The sequence below is a fragment of the Balaenoptera borealis genome, assembly GCF_965194805.1.
Source record: "Balaenoptera borealis genome assembly, chromosome: 7".
In the NCBI taxonomy this organism is placed as follows: domain Eukaryota; kingdom Metazoa; phylum Chordata; class Mammalia; order Artiodactyla; family Balaenopteridae; genus Balaenoptera; species Balaenoptera borealis.
In genome coordinates this window covers 88,607,752-88,628,254 of record NC_138864.1, presented here as the reverse complement: position 1 = coordinate 88,628,254, position 20,503 = coordinate 88,607,752, and the positions used below count along the sequence as shown (strand labels likewise).

General features: G+C 43.8%; 1 protein-coding gene across 4 annotated transcripts in view; it reads left to right on the top strand.

Annotated features, from left to right (window-relative positions):
- AOAH (acyloxyacyl hydrolase) overlaps window positions 1–20,503 on the top strand; it is a 178,404-nt gene that overhangs the window by 149,732 nt on the left and 8,169 nt on the right. For all 4 annotated transcript variants that reach the window (XM_082399520.1, XM_082399517.1, XM_082399519.1 and 1 more), the window contains 5 exons: window positions 2,641–2,813; window positions 9,264–9,322; window positions 9,405–9,464; window positions 10,763–10,859; window positions 17,691–17,767. In XM_082399520.1, the coding sequence (XP_082255646.1) occupies window positions 2,641–2,813; window positions 9,264–9,322; window positions 9,405–9,464; window positions 10,763–10,859; window positions 17,691–17,767 (466 nt within the window). The remainder of the gene's footprint in view (window positions 1–2,640; window positions 2,814–9,263; window positions 9,323–9,404; window positions 9,465–10,762; window positions 10,860–17,690; window positions 17,768–20,503) is intronic.

Below are 20,503 nucleotides of genomic sequence, written 5' to 3'. Positions count from 1 at the left end.
CGAACTGGGTGAGTTCAAACAACAAAAGTTTATTCTTTCACAGTGTTGGAGGCTAGAAGTCCAAAATCAAGGTGCCAGCAGGGCCATGCTCCCTCTGAAGTGTCTAGGGGAAATCATTCCTGTCTTTTCATCCTTCTGGTGGCTCCCCGCAGTCCTCAGCATTCCTTGGCTTGTGGCAGCATAACTTCAATTTCCACTTCCAGCTTCACATGGCCTTCTTCCCTATGTGTGTGGGTCTCAAGGACACGAGTCATTGTATTTAAGGCCCAACCTAATCCAGTATGACCTCATCTTAACTGATTACATCTGCAGAGACCCTGTTTCCAAATAAGGTCACATTCTGAGGGATGCTATTCAATCCACTCCAGGATCATTAGGTAAATCTGGAATTTCAAGGGCTTAAAATAGAAAATAACTTATAGCATGATTCCATTTAGGTTAACAACAGGCAGTTTAAAGCCTAAAGAGAATTCTATTTTCAACTCCCAGGTTAATGCAGATTAGTATCTTAATTCAAATTTGATATGTTCCTGAAGGCTTGTACCAAAGTCAATGGTGCAAAAAATGAACAATAATAGACTTACATATTAAAGCCAAAAAATATTCTAGAATCCCTATTTATACCTTGCCTTTTTTTTCCTGTATTTACGTTTATTGATTCAATCCTTTAATCATTTATTCAACACATAGTTACTACATGCAATGTTCTGTTCCAAGCACTAGAAATACAGCAATGAGCAAAACAAAATCCCTGCCTACATGGAGTGTAGTTTACCTACTACAACTACTAGTATAGTTCACAGTAATGAGCATTTGGCCAGGTAGCAGTTTCAAAAATAAAGAAAATGAGTAACATGAGGTGTGGTCGTCTACAAACACTGGCATTAACACTTCATCCTGTCCTGGGAGAAGCAAAAGAAATGAGACATAGGGAAGAGCAGACAGTAGAGGGTCTCAGTGCTAAGCCACAGAGTTTGAATTTCATTCTGTAGTAGATAAGAATCATCAAAGTGTTTTTTAATGGCAGGGAAGGAGGAAAGGTTGTATTAAACAATTCAATAGAAAGTACGTTAGTATTATGTTAAACTTGCCAGTCACTTAGGTTCTGGGCTTCATCATTGCCCTCTGAAATGCTATTATGTAAATTAATTAGCCACTCCTTAGTTTTCTTTATTCCCTTAAACCTTTTTTTGTTTGTTTTTTTGTTTTTTGAATTTTATTTTATTCATTTATTTTTTATACAGCAGGTTCTTATTAGTTATCTATTTTATACATATTAGTGTATATATGTCAATCCCAATCTCCCAATTCATCCCACCACCACCATCACCACCCCCGCTTTCCCCCCTTGGTGTCCATACGTTTGTTCTCTACATCTGTGTCTCTATTTCTGCCCTACAAAGTGGTTCATCTATCCCATTTTTCTAGATTCCACATATATGTGTTAATATACGATATTTGTTTTTCTCTTTCTGACTTACTTCACTCTGTATGACAGTCTCCAGGTGTATACCTTGCCTTTTAAAGATAACAAGAAAGAAAGGAGGAAGGAAGGAAGGAAGGAAGAGGGAAGGAAGGAAGGAAGGAAGGGAGATGTAAATGGAACTTTCAATGATGTATTTCTAGTATTTTGTACAACCCTCACTTTTGTTCTTTTCCAAACCAAATGAAAATAAGACAACCAGCTTAAATTCAGTAAATGTCTAATTGAAGCTAAAGATTTGCTACTTTCACTTATGATTTACATCTTGGTCTTAAATTCTTTGATTTTAGGACCGTGCTCTTATAACTACTTTCAGCACTTCCTTTTTCTGTTTTCACTAAGTTTATGGAACAAGAAGATAAAAATATAATTTAAAATTTCACATATCCTCTATAGAGCACACGCACTTCTATATAGAAAAAGGCAGTGATGCAAATTGGAATTATCTGTTGACAGATATTGTTGCAGGGGTATAGCCTGGAATAGCAGTCTATCAGGAAATTCATGAAAGTTCAAATTCATTGTAGAACGGAAAGATGTAATGTGGACACATAATGTCACTTCATTTCTCAGTGAAATTTCATTTCCCTGACGGTTATATATGTGAAAAGTTTTAAAGACCAAGTTGCAGAGCTCAAAGTGTCAAACAAATAATAAGCAATACCAGACCCCTTTGATTCTATTAACTGTATGTAACAGTCAGGATAGGTGAAATTATGCTGCAGGAACAAACAGCCCCTAAAATCTTAGTAGCATAAAGCAATAAATATTTATTCACTCACACTACATTGTCCATCAGGGATCACCATGGAGCTCTGTTCCAGGACTCAGACTGGTGAAGCAGCTGCTTTCTAGAACATTGCCCAGACTCATGGCAAAGAGAAAGGGCATCCTGGAGGCTCTCCTACAACCAAACATGACACATGTCACTTCTGCTCGCAACTCATAGGCCAGACCAGTCAATGGCCCACCCAACCACAAGGGAGTCCAGAAACCAGAAATATTTTGCAAATAACACCAATAACTATTGTGTGTGTGTGTGTGTGTGTGTGTGTGTGTGTGTGTGTGTGTGTGTGTGTGTTTTGGGGGTGGGTCTTATATTTGCATGCATTTATCCTATAATATACTAAGATATTTTCTGTTTCTTTTGTGAACAGGAAGATTGATCCCGTCCCAGACATGACCACTCCTGAAAAATTGTACTCAAAGGTCATGCAGACTCTGCAGTATCTAGATTCCCACCTGCCAAATGGCAGCCATGTGATTTTATACGGCTTACCAGATGGAACCTTTCTCTGGGATAATTTGCACAGCAGATATCATCCTCTCGGTATCAGTTTGAAGATGTTTTTACTCTTTAACAATGTCAATGTATTCGTAGTTCAAATATATGTAGTTCAAACCATATAGGAATACACCTAAAATGCCACCAGAACGGTGAAGGGAAGAGCACCCAGGTACAGGATCTAAAGGTCAGTATCCAAAGGTGGCCAGAACCAAATGCAAAGTCAGAAAGGGCAGATGTATTTGGCAAAGAATTAGGACAAACTGAAAGGTAAGAGTTTAAAACTCCTTCACTGAAGGTGAAATCTAGAAGGAGCCAATGAAGCCCAAACAAGAGATAGGAAGGAGACAAAGGGAAGGATTTCTCCAAACCTCAGTGGCGAGTGCCCCCTAGTGGCCAGAATTCTAATGACGTCTGTGCACCCTGGTGGCCAGTTGGAGATCTGTAGAACAGGGTCCTCCAGAGGGCTTGCTCTCTGCTTCTACACTCTCTTGGAGTCCTTGGCTCTGAAATGTATTAAAGTTCCAAGAAATTTCTAATAGAATCTCTAGCATGCCAGATGCTTCACAGACATTGTGAAAGTAGTAGTAATTCACCTTGGGAAGGGCTGCCATGCTGATCCTTAAAACAATTCTGTGAGATAAATGTTTCTATTTATTCCATTTGATAGATGAAAAAACTAAGGCTCAGAGAAGTTGTGTAGCTTGCCAAATGTTGCACAGCTTATCGTATATGCAAGCTGGGTGTAGCAGGGCTCTCCTTCTGTGTTTCAGGGAAGAATGTCCTTTCAAAAATACTTATTATATGCCAGGCGCTGTTCTAGGTACTGTGTAACCATCAGTGAACATAATAGTCAAAAATCTCTGCCAACATAGGCTTATGTTACTGTGGGAGAAAGACTCCAAAAGTCAGAGGATGATAAGTGTTACTACAGAAAATTAAGCAGGGAGGGAGGATGGGGAGTGCTGGCCTCAGGCCTCTCTGACAGGCATCTACAAGGAGGGGCCTGGGGACCATCCCCTCAGCCCCATATCGACAGCACCTGTGCCAGTCTCTCATGGAAAGGGGCTGCCCTTTCCCTGGTATTGCCATAGCCACCTCCTTAGACCAGCCCAAGCGACAGTGCCCAGGTGCTACAGTGTCCTGGAGGTCCAAGCAGTTCCTTATGAGTCAGGTGAGCAGTTCAGAGGGGGAAGACCTGAAACTCCTTCCTTTGTGCCCTCCTTAGTGGGTAGAGGTGGAGAGCTTTCCCTTGCATACGTAACATCCTTGTGTCTTTTCAATCCCCTCTTGTCCTCCTCCTTTAGTTCCTGTTTAAGCCAACCTCCCTACCAGCTCCCTCAGGAAGTTCCACACCACCCCACATAAGAAAAGAGCAGGGACCCTTTAACCAGCTCTCAAAGGGCTCTGACCCCTTCACTGGGGTCTCTTCACTGGGGAACAATGGAACATGTCCACATTCCAGGCTCCCCACCAATGAGACTGAAGTCATTTTCCTCTTGAATTATGAAATGTGCCACAAATGTTATTATTCCAAGGAAACACTGTCCAGACTCTTATGAGGAAAGCATGTTCCTGCTATTCACACGGCTTTGACCACGCCCTTTAGAAATGATAACATGATCACACAGTGAACTTGACTCCATTCTGGGCTGCCTTGGACATGTGAAGGAAAACCACTTGGGCTGATGATGTCTCTTTGAGCCATTTGTGGATGAAAAGTTCAGCTCCCCCAACAGATGTTCTCAGACTCCTAGATTTCTCCGATGCTAAGAAATGCTGGGGGAAGGGAAGTTGGGAGCAGGGGAGATGTGCTCCCAATTTACTCTGTCACACCAATAGGGACTTGACTTTGGGTTTTCTGACTTTAAATCCCATTCCCTTCCCATGAACTGCGGTTAGACTGCCTCCATAAATTTTCTCAGATATGCCAGGCCGTTCCCTTGACTCAACCATACTATGTAAAAATGACTCCACGTAATTTGGAAGAGAGCAAGGAAAGGAAAAAGGTGATTGACCAGGGGACTCATCAATCACTTGGTGGATTCTCTTGGCCAGTGGTTCTCATCCAGGGGCAACCCACCGCCCATTATCATATCACCCCTGGAGACAGAGTGCTACTAGCATCCAAGGAGTAGAATCCAGGAATGTTCCTAAACATCCTACAATGCACAGGACAGCCCCCCACGACCGAGAATGTCTATAGCACCAAGGTTGAGAAACCCTGCTCTAGGCTTTGCATTATCCTCAGATGGCCTCCCTGCAGCCGCTGACCTAGACTAGCACTTCACAGCACAAGAGCAAAAGGTGGAACAAGTGTGTTTGATATAAACAACTCTAGTTTGGGGGTAGGGGGAATCCAATTAGGGAGAAAGTTCTAACCACCTAAAATTTGTTTAATGTTTTTCAGTTACTATTCACATCCTAAATTATCCCTGCTGCCTGGTTGCCATGGGAAATAAATCATAAATTCCTCAACGAAGCATCAGGGTCCTTCCTAAACAGACTGGGGAAGTAGGTGGGATTTACCCAGCGTCCTCATTCCTCCTCTGGCAGACTCCTAACTCACATAAGATGAGAAGCTTGAACAGGGGGCTGCTGCCCTCTCATTGTCTCCATTCTGCCCCTGCTCCACATCCAATCTTTGAATCTTCGTTCCCACAGACAGGAACCGGCAGTGAAGCAGGTTAATGCTAGCTCAGCCTCAAGGCTTGGTTGCTCTGCCCAGGTTAGGGGGGATCTCATCTTAATCAATAGCCACACACCTGAGTCTGATTCCCGGGGCACTGTGCTAAGGGTGGTGCAAGCAAATAAAAGGGGTTTCCCATTTATTCTGCCTTTGAGCCAAGAAACATGATGATGCTAGTCTGTAGACTTGACTTTAGCCCCCCCTTAAGGATTAGGAAAGAGGCCAGGGAGCAAAAGGGGTCGGGGGAGAAGCCCTGAGTCAGTGATTACATTCTCTGCTGCCTCAGTAAACAGGTGGGAATTCAGCCTGACTATTCAGGAAAGAGAAGGTTAAATGCCGCAGCATCAGATCTGCAGGTAGTGGAGGCCCAGAGCAAGAATCGGTGTCTTGCTGACTCCTGCTGGGGAGGAAGGGGCTAGCATCATTCCTCTTAGCCTTGTCTGTGAGTCACGACACAGTCACTGCCTGACGGCCAAGGGCTGTGACAGCCCCACAGGCTCTACCAGCAGTTAAAATTCCTGGTGAGAATGTTTTGTCTTTTTGAGAAATTACCAGAAAGTAAGTCTCACACATTAGGATTATGCATTCATAGATCTTTCAAGAAAGTTTATGTTTGACCAGGGATGAGTCGTCTCAGGCACATTCTATGAGGAAGGCAATCTTTCCATTAATATGTCTGAGATAACTATTACGTGCTTTGAGGGTAAAAATGAAGCTAAGATGAAGTCCTTGTCCTCTAAGGAAAGGACAAATAGTATGTAGATCCTGACAGTGAAATTACCAAGGGCCAATGACACTTTTCTAAGCCATATGCATTCAGGGAGCTATCCAAAGGCTTAGACTATGATCAAGAAATCTGGGAGTGCTGGCTACAAATAAGTCTGCAAGTCAGCCTTCCTTGAAGGGCCTCTGCCACAAAATATCCGCAATAACTCCATTTTGTCCCAATTACTCTTAAACTTGAAACCTAATGTATTTTAAAATACCTTGTGGTATACCTTCAATTTTATTACTGGCTTCCTCCCTGTCTAAATTAATGTGGTTTTACCAAGGTTTAATACACTCAGATGGTATTTCATGAAGGTGTGGCTGATCTTTGTTAGTACTAAGCTCTTACAGTAGCTAAATTTTCAATTGTGGTCCCAGCATTAAATAAATGCCAAAGACTCTGCGCTAAAGAACATACACATGACTGAGACTCGAGCTGCTACTATAGGAGCTGGGGTAGATCCCTTTGATCTTCAGAGGGAGCATATGGTATCAACTGGGCCAACCCACAGGCTCCCGCCCCTTACACACACACACACACACACACACACACACACACACTGATGGTTCCTGGCCACTGTGGGACCACCCTCTGCCCCTGTCCTGGGCATTCATGACCACCTTTCTTCATCAGACTCACTTTCTAACCAGGGAGTCCCAGACACCACCTCTGTGCACGTAGGTACAACATGTAGGTAGGATCAGTCTTTATACCAGGGCTTCTCGATATGGAAGAATACCATTAAAGTAACAAGGATAAAAAGTCATACATAAAAAGAAAGAGCGAATAACTGACAGTTCCAATCAGTGGAGAAAAGCATAAGAACTGTTTTCCCTCTTCATCATAAACCCATCACAAGCACTCCCAGCCAACCTTCCACAGGACCAGCCCCAGAGACACCCTGACCTTTAATAGGCAGAAATACCAGAGAGAAGGGAACCCAACCCATTATACCTTTCCCAGTTTTCTTCTAACTACAGCTAATGTGTGCTTATCCTGTCCACAGACCCACCTACTCACCTAAGAATTTCCCCTCCATCAACCTGGTCCAATTAAAGCCAGTTCCAGAATAGCAAGGACATGAAGGGGAGGGGACAGGGATTGGTCCAGAAGGAGGATACGCCTTGTGGTCTCATCCTAACGTGTTCTGGGACCTCAGCAGTAAGACAGTAGGAAGAGGGGAGTAAGCTGGGATGCAACAAGGCTATGGCTCAGCTTAGGCCCCAAAGGGGAGCCAGCAGATGAGTTTCCAGTATCCAGGAGCAGGATAAACTCCAGTCTCCCTGGATACCAGAGCAGTCCAGTCTTGCAGATGGAGAGGGAGAGGGTGCAGGAGTGTTACTTATGGTCAGGCATGAGGTGCCACCTCCAGCAGGTTGAAGAGACTTCATCCACTGGGCGGAGAAAAGAGAGAGGCCACCAGGTGAGAGTCAGGGCCAAGCAGGGTGTCAGGGCCCCAGCCAAGCTCCCTAAGGTTTATTACAAGGCCCCCCATCCCAACAAAGAAACAAGATGGCAGAGGGAAGGCTGCCGCTCAGCAGGGGGCGAGAGCCAAGTCCTCCGGGCACGTGGAGGATTGAGGGTGGGGAACGCAGGTTGAAGGTGTCAGTCACTGCAGCTGGGCTGGACTGAGACAGGCAGGGACACATACACAAAGGAGGCAAATTACAAAAGCACCCACCAAAAAGAGAAATAGAGGGAAAGCAGCCTCTGTGATGGAAAGCAGGATCTTGGAGAAAGACGGATCATGGAGCTCAGGGCTCCATGTGGAGCCCATAAAATGAAAGTGAAGACAGAAGCCAGTGGCTTGGGATTCATCTAAAATGTGAAAATGCAGACACCTTTGGAGCACAGAGAAGACCCAGCATGTCACTGTGACTTTAATGGCGATAATGAGCCTGCGGTTTTCCAGTCCTGGGATTCACTCACCCACACAGAGAGATAATATATTTTTCCTCTATGACAAGAAAATTGAATCTATCTTTCAGTCTAACTGATCTGAGGTGTAAGTGAAAAATAAGACTGTGTTCTATCACCTTCGATCTTTCTCTTCACTCCGAGATAGGCCCTATTATTTTCCTTTATTTTTTCAAGCGTGAGAGAAGTGTTAATGGATAAGACATCAGTCATTCACCCCTGAGATTTGGGAGAACCTGGATCTTGTGTCTCAGCCACAGCATGAAACTTGAATTGCCTCGGTTCGGGGGTGGGGCACGCGATATGGTAGAAGGGGCGGTGGTGGGAGGTGAGAAGGGAGAATAAATAACGCCCCCAGATTCTGGGTCTACAACTGATATTTGGAAAGGCTCTGCATGAACTCACATTTGGCGCTTACCACTTCATGCGTATGTACTTCTTGAACCTGCACCAAAAAAATAGAGCCTGTCTACTAAAGACAGCTCAAATAAGATAACCCCTGGGTCATGAAGGGATATAACGTGCTAGCCTCCCCAGTCCGATGGCCACACAAGCACTTGTGGAAAACTTCAGTTCACCTAACTGCAGGACAGTGCATGGTCAGACCGTCAGACCCTCCAGAGTCCCACCAGGTCCTCAGCATGGGATAATCTGGTCAGACCTGAGTGCTTCATAAACACAAAAGGAGGAGGATTTGGTCAACTCCCACCTTGAATGCTCCCTGGACCCCACAGGGACTTGGCGTTTCATACCATTGCCAGGAGAAAGCCACTGCTCTGCCAGCTCCTTTGTTAGTGGTGTTCTGGTCCATACGGTGCCCTGAATCCCTCTACTGGGAACCAGATAAGGTCAGGCCCCTCACACCCTGCCCTAGCCCGTGTGAAGAGCTCGAGATAGGAGTAAACTCCTGGGGGCCGCTCCCCAACCCCAGGTCTGAATTTCTAGGGGGCTCAGAAAGAAGGAAAGCACAGGCATCTTCAAGAGCAACACCGAATGCAAAGCCAGGGCAGGTCCCTGGAGGCGCCAGCCTTCTGCAAGAGAGGCAGGCTCACCCACCAGGGTCCCTAGGTGGCTGCTATATCTGAGTGCATGCAACATGCCAGACCTCTCTGTTTTCCAGGCCAGCTGAACAAGGACGTGACCTACGCGCATTTCTACTCCTTCCTGAACTGTCTCCAGGTGAGCTCACACTGACTTGTTCCAAAGCTATGTTCCCACAACCAGCACTATTCTTCTGTAATCAATGTTTTCCTGCTCTCAGGTCAGCCCCTGCCACGGCTGGATGTCTTCCAATAAGACGCTCCGGACTCTCACTTCAGAGGTAGGGCTGTCGCAGGCCCTTTGATACCGTCTTTGATCATTCTCTCCCTGTGTTTGCTGCAGGGTTTTCACTGGGGATGGGATTTTGGCAGGGCGATGGCCTCCAAGCTGGTAAATAAAAGAAACAAACTCCCGGATGCTTGAGGAGCCAAGAGAATGTGGGGTGCCCTGTCTCCCCGCTTCTGCCTCGCTGAGTCTGTGGTCCTTGCTGTGTTTCTCGATCACTGTCTCTATGTGTGCCTGTCTCTCTTGTACACACACATGCGTGTACACACACAAACACACACACGCCTTTGAAAGCTGGTCCTAGGCATATTTGTAGAGTCAGAGAAGTGACCAAGGCTAGGTGTACGCAGGGCTGGAATTCTCCCAAGGTAGGGGAGGACCAGGTGCCCCAGAGCCTTCCTTTCTTCTCTGAGAAAGGTTCCCACATTTCTTTCACAGATGGTAAATAATTTCTTGGTAAGGAATTTGGTAAACATTTTTTACAAGGGAAATATATTTCAATTTTTAAAAAAACCTTGGAAAATGTAAAAAGTACAAAAAAAATAAACAAAAATCACTCAAAATCCCACCACCCAAAATTAATATGTATGTATGTCTTTCCAATATTATTTTCATAGATAGTTATTTTGGGGGTTTTGCCTACATAGTATCAGAACACACATATTGTCTTGTACCTTCTGATGTTTATAATGATTCCTCCACATCATAATTTTGTAATCATTTTAGAAAATAGAGCATATGAATGTACCATTATTTATTTCATCCCTTGGTGTTGGACATATGGATTGTTTCTAATTTCTCACTATGATAAATAGCATTGTGATGAAGCTTTGTATATAGGAAGATGTATGTCTTTGTGTACCATGTCTATTTCCTTAAGACAAATTCCTAGAAAATTATTGGGTCAAAGAGTGCGTCATGTTTAACAATTGGATCCCTATCACCAAATTGCTCTCTAGAAAGGTTAAACAAATTGACATTCTCAATCACGTATCCCGTGGCGATACTCTTTATTATCATGATTGTTCATCTTTTCTTTGCCAAACCCATGGGGAGAAAGTGATATCTTAATACTTTAGTTTGCACTGATTTTGTTCCTAATGAATTTTAACAGTTTTGTATGCTCATTGGCCATTTGTGCATGAATGGAATTTAATATGCAGAGCTGCTCTCTGCTGATGACTTGCAGTCGGGGTGGGATGGGGACAATTGATTTCTTTGTTCTGCATGAATTGTCTCCCTAAAGCCCAAGTCTAGGTTTCATGAAATTCTCCCTGTTTCCTTTGTATTCAGAGAGCAGAACAACTCTCCAATACGCTGAAAAAAATTGCAACCAGCCAGAAATTTACAAACTTCAATCTTTTCTACATGGATTTTGACTTCCGAGAAAGTAAGTTTTGCTTGGTTTAGGTATTGACACAAGACAGAAGCAGCAGCTACCATTTAGAGCCTGCCTGGGCAAGGTGTTTGTTTACAAGCCAACAGGCAGTATATTGGGCAGGGTCGCTTCTGCCCATTCTGACGCATTAATAGCTCTGAGTATTGAAAAAAGATAAAGTGTGAGACTCTTTCTGGAAAGGTGGAAGCTCAGCATCACCTCCTTACTTCACCATAATTTTAGAATCCCTGAAGCAATAGAGCCAGTGACCAGCTGGAAACAGCTTTGGGCTGGGAGCCAACAGGTCAGTGGAATCATCTAACTTATTCTTGACAGTTTAGCAATGCCTGGCTTACGGCTGGGCTAAAGATGAGTGTGACAGGAATGAGGGGTAAGGCAGTGCCTCTCCTTGGGGCCACTGGATTACCTAAGGACTCAAAACAAGGCAGATTCCCAGACCTCACACATGATGAAACTAATGAGTCTCAAAGGGAGGACTCCAGATGCCTATGGCAAAGTGGACAAACCATACCCCAACTTTCTGGAAAGAACATTACTGCTGCTTTTCTAGGGGTCTATCCAAACACTGGGGTCACTGATGAGTGGCCCCAAACACTGGGGTCACTGATGAGTGGCCACAAGAAAACAGGCATGATTACTGGATTTATCCTTTACATCTTGACTCTGAAAAATGATTATCTATTGACTTTAATTCTTCCAGTCCCATTTTCATTGCTAAGCAACTGTTATGCAAGAGAAAAGTCTCTGTTGATAGACTGCCAGCTGAGATGATGCTAATGAAAAGCTTTGCAGTGTATGCAAAGGATGGACGATTTCTCATACGGAGTTTATCATCTCTGTCTCCCCACCACCAACTCCCCCAGTCCAAGCATCTGGGATGAGACAGATGGCCATCATGAATTATCAAATATTACATTAGCTGACACGTTTTGCATTGTAGACTCTAGTACTTCAATTCTGAACATCTTTTCAACAAGACTGATCTCCGTTAACTAGATTTCCTGCCTAGGTGATATATATTTCTCTCATGGGGAGAGACATTTTGATAAATAACCTGTCATTAAAATGCAGAGTTAAAGCCTCATTAATGAATTCCTGGTGTAAACAAATGCACCACCAAGTGATCTTTGATCATCACCCACCCTGAATATAGATAAAGTTTTTAAAAATATAATATTGCCTAGCATTCACTTGAGACTTTTTCATTTTCCACAGTAATCTCTAGCTCTGTCATTTATTATCTTTGGGACTGTTGGCGATTCCCTGAACATTACTAAACTCTCCTTTCCAGACCTGGAAATGGAGACACTATATCTACATAACAAGTCTTTGTGATGATTATGTAAAATAATGTGTAATCCTCCCAAATGCCATGCCTGGTACATAGCCAGCACCCAGGAAAGAGCACCATTCCCTCACACCCTTGCCACTTAATACATAGTTCAAAACGAGCAACATCTATACACCTGGGGACTAGTTATAAATGCAGAGCCCCAGGCCCCACTCCTAATTAGGACGTACCTAATCAGAGTCTGCATCTGTACATAATCCACAGATGATCTATTAAAATTAAAACACACATTAAAATTCAATAAATGGGGCTCCTGTAATGCTCCAAGATTAAGAACTTAGTCATTTAGTCATCAGATTTTTACTAAGCCCTCCTGTGTGCTGTGTAGGCGCTGGGAATATGGTTGTTAACAAAACAGGACAGTCCTCTCTTCATGAAAGATACAGGGAAAGAGCTTTCTCCTGGACCCCCATACCGGCCAGCATTCCACATGCTTGGAAACAGAGCTTCCTCAGCACGTTCTTACCCTCAGAGCAACAATAAATGCAATAAAAAAGCAAAAAGTTCAGTTAACCTGAACACTCCACATCAACATGGCAGTTGGTCACCTTACTAAGAAACCTCCTAGGTATCTCTCCTTGTTTGGCACTTCTCATCAGCAGTTCAAGGAATTTGCTGAGACTTTGTAATTCCCTGACGTTTCTTAAAAATGAAGGTCCAGTTTTGGTCCAGGGCCTTCTTTGCCTTCTCCATATGAAGTTAGTCTCCACTAGAGAAGATACAGTGGAAGGGAGAGTGGAGGCAGAGGAAATGGTACTCTGGGATCTGCTTCCAGAAACATCCGATACAGCATCGTGCATTTAATGGCTACGTGCCATCATGTGTGCTTCTGAGAGAGCTGGCGTTTGTATCTAGTTTTCAAGAACTGTGGTAAGGTCTTAGCTTACACCCAGTGTTAGACTACTGCAAAGGACACGCCTACCTTGAGATTTTAGCATTTTCCAGAGTAGGCAGAGGCGCATCCGCTCCCAGATCCATCTCCGTGGATAAGCTCCCCCAGCTGGGCAGCTCACCATCCTGGAAATCTGGCCGACCTCATGCAGGCGAATATGTTATTATACAAAGAGCCCAGAATTTACAACCAGATAGACCTGTATTTCTATATCAACTCAGACATAGAATAGCTGTGTAACCTCGAGCAAATGAAATAACCGTTCAAGTTTAGTTTCCTTTTGTGTAAGGTAGCAGTAACTAAACCGTGGGCTCTATGTAAGGATAGAGACAGTGCTTGTCATGTAGTAAGGACTCCAATACCTGTTAGCTGACACCTTCCCATCTCCACCACCATCACTGTATGTAAAGCACCTACTACATTCTTCCAGGGCTTATGATAGATGGATAATAAATGTTTATTCTTTTTCAATGTCTAACCCTCCCCATCACCAGCTGAGCCTGTGCATCACTTTGAGTTCCTCACAGGAAGCTATGGTAGAAATGCATCTCCTTATCACAGTTTCCTTTTATCAGAAATGAAAACCCTATAGAGTCACTGATTAAATCTGCAGTCTCACTAGTCACATGAAAATCTCTGCTCTCATTTCTATACTGTATTTGAGCTATTGCATCACAAATATCACTTTTCATATGAGATTTACAATTTTACACCCTGTGGCAGAGCAAATGACAGTTGAGGGTCCCTGTCCCTTGAGGGTAGACACGAGACCTATCTGTTCTCCACTCTGACAGCCTCAGTCCAGCACCAAAAGATGACTGCTCACCTCAAAGACTCTTTTTTGTCTCTTGCTGACTCATCCTCCAACTGGTTATAAGCTAAACAGAGGCAACAAATTTTTTTCCCTTCAGGAAATGCCAGCTTGAGCAGGTGATGTCCTTTTTCTTCATCTCCACCACACCTCCCAAACAGAGGAAGGAGCATGCCACTTGGTTGACAAGGCCATTTTTTCACTGACACTTTAAATATACCACCAGCTCCCCTCAGCTTCTAAGACAACTCAGTTAGAGTTTTGGTTCTTAGTTCCCCTCCCCACAAGTATATGTTTGTCAAAATGACCAGTGACTTCAGAGTGCTGACCAGAATTCAGATTTCTCTTTTTAAATATCTGCTAATCATCAAGGAGCTACCAAATGTTCTATGAAACTCCTGTGATTTCTATTGCATCTCTGAAAAACTGGTCATTAGCAGAGCTTCTTTGACTTTACAAATAAAGGAAATACATTACGTACCAAATCCAAAGAGATCGCTCATGATCTTTCAAGAGCTTTAATTCAAGTGTTCCAAAGAACAAACGGCAATTTATTTGCCTATTTTTAATTATGGTCCCAGGCAGGAAGGGAACTGACCAACCTACCATAATACCCTGCTTGGACCACCCAGTCTAAATCAGAGAAGAAGTAGAGACCACTGTCTGGTATTGCATTTATTCTAAGAAAGCAAAATTTCACCCTGAGATAAACAAACTAAAAAGAGTCACTCTGTCTAGCACTGGTCATAATACAGGTAAGACCTTAAACTCTTGCTTGTGAGTTACTGACTCTTCCTGTAAGTGTTATAATTCTTATGTCTACAGATATTCAGTGACTGGTAAGCCTCAGAGACACAATAATCATATGAGAAAATATCCTACATTGTGGGATCAAGCCTCCAAGGGGAGTAGAAGAATCACCATTCCTTTTCATTTTGAAAAATAGTCATTAATTCTGATGACTAATTTATGTCCATCTGTTCCATGAAGTATAATATCTATCACCACCTCTCCCTTTCTCTAAGGGCCATAGTTTTTAGTTTGGTAGTTAGTAATGCACATAAAATTCAAATCAAAATGGAAACAAAAAAAAAAAAAATGGAAACAGCCTAGACTAACTTTAAGCCTCGTAAGACTAGCATTGAATCACACTAGAGGAAACACGGGTATAAGAAAGTCTGGTCTTTTTAATATGGAGCTCTTAACAAACATTCCTCTCCAGGAACACGATCTTGGCTTAAACTGTGTTTCATTTATAAGCTCAAATTTGCTTTTCCACTGTCGATTTTCCAGATCTCCAGATCACTGTAATTCCTTTCTGAACGTTCTCTTGGCCAGTGAAGGCACAAGTTTAGATTCAATTTGTCACTCAACCTTCTCTGCAAATGTGAAGAGTCAAAAAGTGTTATGAGGAACTTCCTACCCCTGCTGGGTCAGAGGATGTGTGAGTGGTTCAGGTCAGGCGCATGGCTTGCTGTCTATCTCTTTAATACAACCCTTTCTCAGGTCTTGACTGGGCTTGGTTCCCATTGTCTAACAGGCCTGGGAATTACTTAACATCTGATTGAGATTTTCTTTCATTCTTTCTTTTCTTTCTCTTTTTAACATTTGTATAGCATAAGGTGAAACCAAACTGAAATTAAGGGAGAAGCAGGAGAAAGGATTAAAAAGTTCATTGAGGATTTTCGTGAAGCAAAGGAATGCAAATAGAATGGAAGTGAGGTCACCTCTGAAGTCACAGAGGCGCCTAGGAGGCTGACATCTTACCTGGGCTGGACCTTTCTGCATCAGTGTTGATTTTTGTATTAGAAACCCTGTGGGGCTGCAAAGTAGAGATGAGACAAATAGTACAAAAGAACAAAAAGCACTGAGGGGGCTCAGTGGGGGTGACATTGACTGAAGAAACCCTTCCAATGCCTGGTGCTCCATTAAGGGTAATTGGTTGGATGTTCAGATTGGAAATGGCTCAGAGAGAGAATCAGCATAAAGTTAGAAAGTAGAACAGCAGGACCCAAAAAACAAGTAGGAAAGTGACCCATCCTCTCCCGGCCAAGGCGGAGAAAGAACAGTCTGAACCAGGCATGGGGAACGCATGACAGGTGAGCCAGGATGAGCAGGGCTGGGCCGGAGCAGTATGGCACACCCAGGAAGACAGGAGGGCCCCACAGGTGCTTCAAAGTGTCAGATCCAGAGGGAAAGGTGAAGCACCCAGAATTGAACCGGAAGCAGAAAATCCGGTTCCGAGGTCATGCCTAAAAAACAGAACAGCCAAGTAAACTGAAACTAGAGCCAGGCAAGCTTCCCCAAGGCTCTGTCTTTTACGGGGTACCTAGGGCCAATGGCAAGAAACTGTGAGGTCTGCAAGCTGGTTCAGCAGAACAAATAAACCTTCATAAGGGTTAGTGTGGTTTCAGTATCACTGTAATTCTGAGCTTCCTATCAGAAGAGCAGATACATACCATTCCTTCAGAGAGATACACCGTTTACCAGCATGAAGCAATCTCTCCCTTGAGCCAACACGTGGAGGACACAGTGGACAATATCCTTGATTTGAGTTTCACAAGAAATGAAAAGGCCACTTTCCATTAGCTGCTTCTTCTAGCAACCTCCAATAAAACCCAGGCATAAAGTATAAGAGAGTGGCTCAGTGGTGGCCATTCTGGCAGGGAAAAAGCCAACAGGAATTGGTGATCCAGTATAGGACTCCAAACCACCAGCAAGAATTGTTTCCTGTGCTCTGAGAAGGACAGCAGTATTTGCAGCCCCTCTGGGGACAAGGATTGGGTAGCAAGGGTGGACGGCCTGGCGTGATATTAGGACTAATTACAAAAGCAGCATAGTATTGATTCAGCTCTGGGAAAGTCCAGCTTCTCTCATCCAGTTAAAGCCCCTAATAGCATTTCCATTCCTTCCCTTGGGGCAAAAGAGAGATAAACAAAGAGGGCAAGAGGGAACAGATCCCTGCCCTTGAGTTTTTGTGAAGTGTGAAGAGGAAAGAACTAGAGGAATCTCAGCTGTGCCGGTTCCCCTCTCTGGACACCAGGGAAATGAGGACATGGGCTACACTGGGAGTGGTAGGTTTCACATTTTTCTCTCTGGAGGCTCTCTAGGGATTTGAAGTTTCCTTGAGGAGTTCTTATTGACTGTATGATATTATAATGTAGAGTTCATTATGCCTTTGCCTTGGAGCAACTGACATTCCTGGTCTCACCCCTGTTGAAGGACAGTTTTATTGCTGTTCATCATTTTGGGGCTCATAACGTTTTCCTCTGTAGCCATACTCGCTCTAAATGTGATGTCCAGATCATTTTAGGTAATTATATTTCTGACGAACTGTGTGAGTTTTAATGATGATTGCTTGACATATGCAGGCAGTGTCTGGAAATGGCAGCCAATGAAAGGAGGTGTTAACAAAATGCTTAATATTTTCCTCCTACTCCTGAAATTCTGTCCTCCTTGCCACTGAGAAATGAGATGGACTTAAATCGATGTTGAATATTTTAGAGCTCACCCTTCCCCACCACCCTACTCACTCTACAAGCCACATTCATCCAACACTCTCACACATTTGTCTTCCTGAGTTAGAGAAAAAATAATGACACAATGGAAAGATTATCTCTGTTCAGAAAGCCCCCGGCAGAGGCAGACGTGGCTGGGTAAGCATGGGCCCGGGAGGAACATCCTTCACAGCCCTTGCTCTTGGGTGTTGGCTGTTGCTCAGGAAAGCATGTCTCTAACCCTCTGTGTGTGCGTGTGCACGCCCCACAGTCATGGAGGAGTGGCAGAGGAGCGGAGGGCAGCCCTGGCAGCTCATTGAACCCGTGGATGGATTCCACCCTAGTGAGGTAAGTGCAGTCACACGATGGTTGCTGAGGGCAGTCTGTTACGTTATCTTTGTAATATAATTAGGCACCCATGCATTCGTTTTTATCCTGTTTTATTCCAGAAAGAATTTGAGGTGATGTGCACACATGTGTAAGATAGAAGATAAATAAATATAAATTAAATTGATAAAATATAAATAAAATAATAAAGTGAAAATCAGAGTAAAAAGAAAATAAGGTAGAAATGATACCTGAATCCCTGACTTAATGTCTACAATTCACAATGTGTCCCAGGAAGTCCTAAGAAACTGCCTGCAAGGGCCCACGAAATCAGCTCCATGCTTCCTACGCAGCTGATGCAAAGAAGGGCATAAGTCATAGCCTTAAGAAGATAAAAAATAAATTAAGTACTCAAAAAAAAAAAAAAATCGGAAGGACTCCTGGGAATGAACCCTGTGAGAAATTTCTTCTATGGATCCTTCTAGAAAAAAAGGAGAACCATACGAGAGGAGAACAGTGTCCTTAGCAATATCCTGCAGTGAGAGCTGTTTCTCATTTAGGATTCTGAGGAACAATCTGGAAAATAGTTCTACTCTGGCCTCTTCACAGAGCAAGGGGAGCTAGATGGTGGGATTCTGTCCCCTCCCCCTCCCCCGTCCATTGTCCTGGCTGCAGCCAGGGAAGTTCCACTTTTATCTGTTCTACATACTGGACTTGCTCATGATATTTCTTTGTATAAAAAATAGAAAAAGAAGTGGGGGAGTAGCTCTGCTGCTTCTAACATTTTGAAAGCCAGTCCCCTGCAGGAGGGATGGGCCATTTACCCACAGGCAATCCTCTGTGGCTATCGTCTTTCTGACGCAGCCTTTGTGGCATTGACAAGGGTCCAAACGTGAGAAGCACTCCTTGTAGCCTTGATCTACATGGTCAGCCAGGCCACAGGGAGGGCTGATCATCCCCTAAGAAGCATGAAGGGAACCATAGTCCTCCCTCCCCCTGAGCTCTAGGTCCCATGAGTACCCATGGGCAGGGCTAAGAACTGTCTCAAAAGAAAAGGAAGAGGGACTTCCCTGGTGGTGCAGAGGTTAAGAATCCACCTGCCAGTGCAGGGGACACGGGTTCGAGCCCTGGTCCAGGAAGATCCCACATGTCGCGGAGCAACTAAGCCTGTGCACCACAACTACTGAGCCTATGCTTTAGAGCCTGCGAGCCACAACTACTGAGCCCATGTGCCACAACTACTGAAGCCCGAGCACCTAGAGCCCATGCTCCACAACAAGAGAAGCCACCGCAATGAGAAGCCCGCGCACCGCAATGAAGAGTAGTCCCCGCTCGCCACACCTAGAGAAAGCCTGCATGCAGCAACGAAGACCCAATGCAGGCAAAAATAAAAATTAATTAATTAATTAATTTTAAAAAAAAAGAAAAGGAAGAGTGCCACTCCATGATCAGATGGATGGACAGTAGAGTCTCACAGATGCTGGGTAAATTTTAAAGTGAGTATTAAATGCGCATCTTACTGTGTTAAGTAACAACAACCCAAACAATCTAAGTAATGCACCTCAGAATATCTGTTTCCTGTGTATCACTTGGATGGGTTGATCTAAGAGAATTATTGGCTAGAAGCTGGTTAAATATTAGAGTTTACCCCCTCACCAAAAAAAAAAATGATGTCTTTGGTTTTAGAATAGTTAATGTGGAGACCTGCTTTCTGGCAATAATTAGGTAGCAGTTCTTGTCATTCTTTGTACATTACAGAATTTTACCCTTCTGACTCTATAGAGAATGGGAACAAGAGGAGATGGTCAGAGAGGGAGCAATGAGGAACAAACTAAAAAGAAGAGGGTCAAAGACAGCTTTGTTGTATCCCTCGGGACATATTTGTCTGATCTATCAAAAGACTATTCTGTCCCTGACTCTTAAAATAGTATTAGGGTTCAAGGTCTGTCAAATTGGGGCTCTTTCTTGCACTCAAACAGCTTCGCCGTTAACTGACTGTTCAGAGTCAGAAGCTGAAAATCGGTGTGTCATAATCTTATGTTATTCCTGAGAGATTTGTTCACATGCTGCGAGTGGGTGATAGAGTGGGCAACAGTGGTGGAGCCACATCTAAAGTGGGTGACAATGGATAGATATGCCTAAAGCCTGCCTAGTTATCATGTATGTTGAGCTGAGCAGTCTAGATGGCAAATTGCCATCCTAGAATGTCTATTGCGTGCCTACCCGGTATCAAACACAGTGAGAAGGGTGAACGGGAAACCACCCCTGCCGGTTAAGGAGATTATAGGGTAGAGTGGGAGAATGACAAATAAACAGATAATTAAATGTAAAAAGTAGTCAATGCCTCCAGTTGTGCAAGCACAGATGCTATGGGAGCATTATGGGGGACGGAATGGGAGAGAGGGGTGCAAGAAAAGATTTTCAGAGGAGGGAACTCAGAACTAAGACCGTGAACTAGTCAAGTGAAAGGAAGAGGGGAGGGGCTACAGAAAGTGTTTTGAGCTGAGGAAAGTGCAAGGGCAAGGACCTGAATACGAAAGGAAGCATGGCACATTGGAGGTAATAAAAGTGCTTCAGTGTGGCGGGGACATAGAACATGAGAGTGGAGTGGAGAGAGAAAGAGCAAGAGAGATATTCAGGGACAGGTCACATAAGGTCTGAATAGGTGATTCAGACCTTTTCAACTGTGGAGAACAGAGAGCCGTTGAAGGTTTTTCAGCAAGAGGGAAAAATACCTAGACTTGTTCTCTGAAAAGA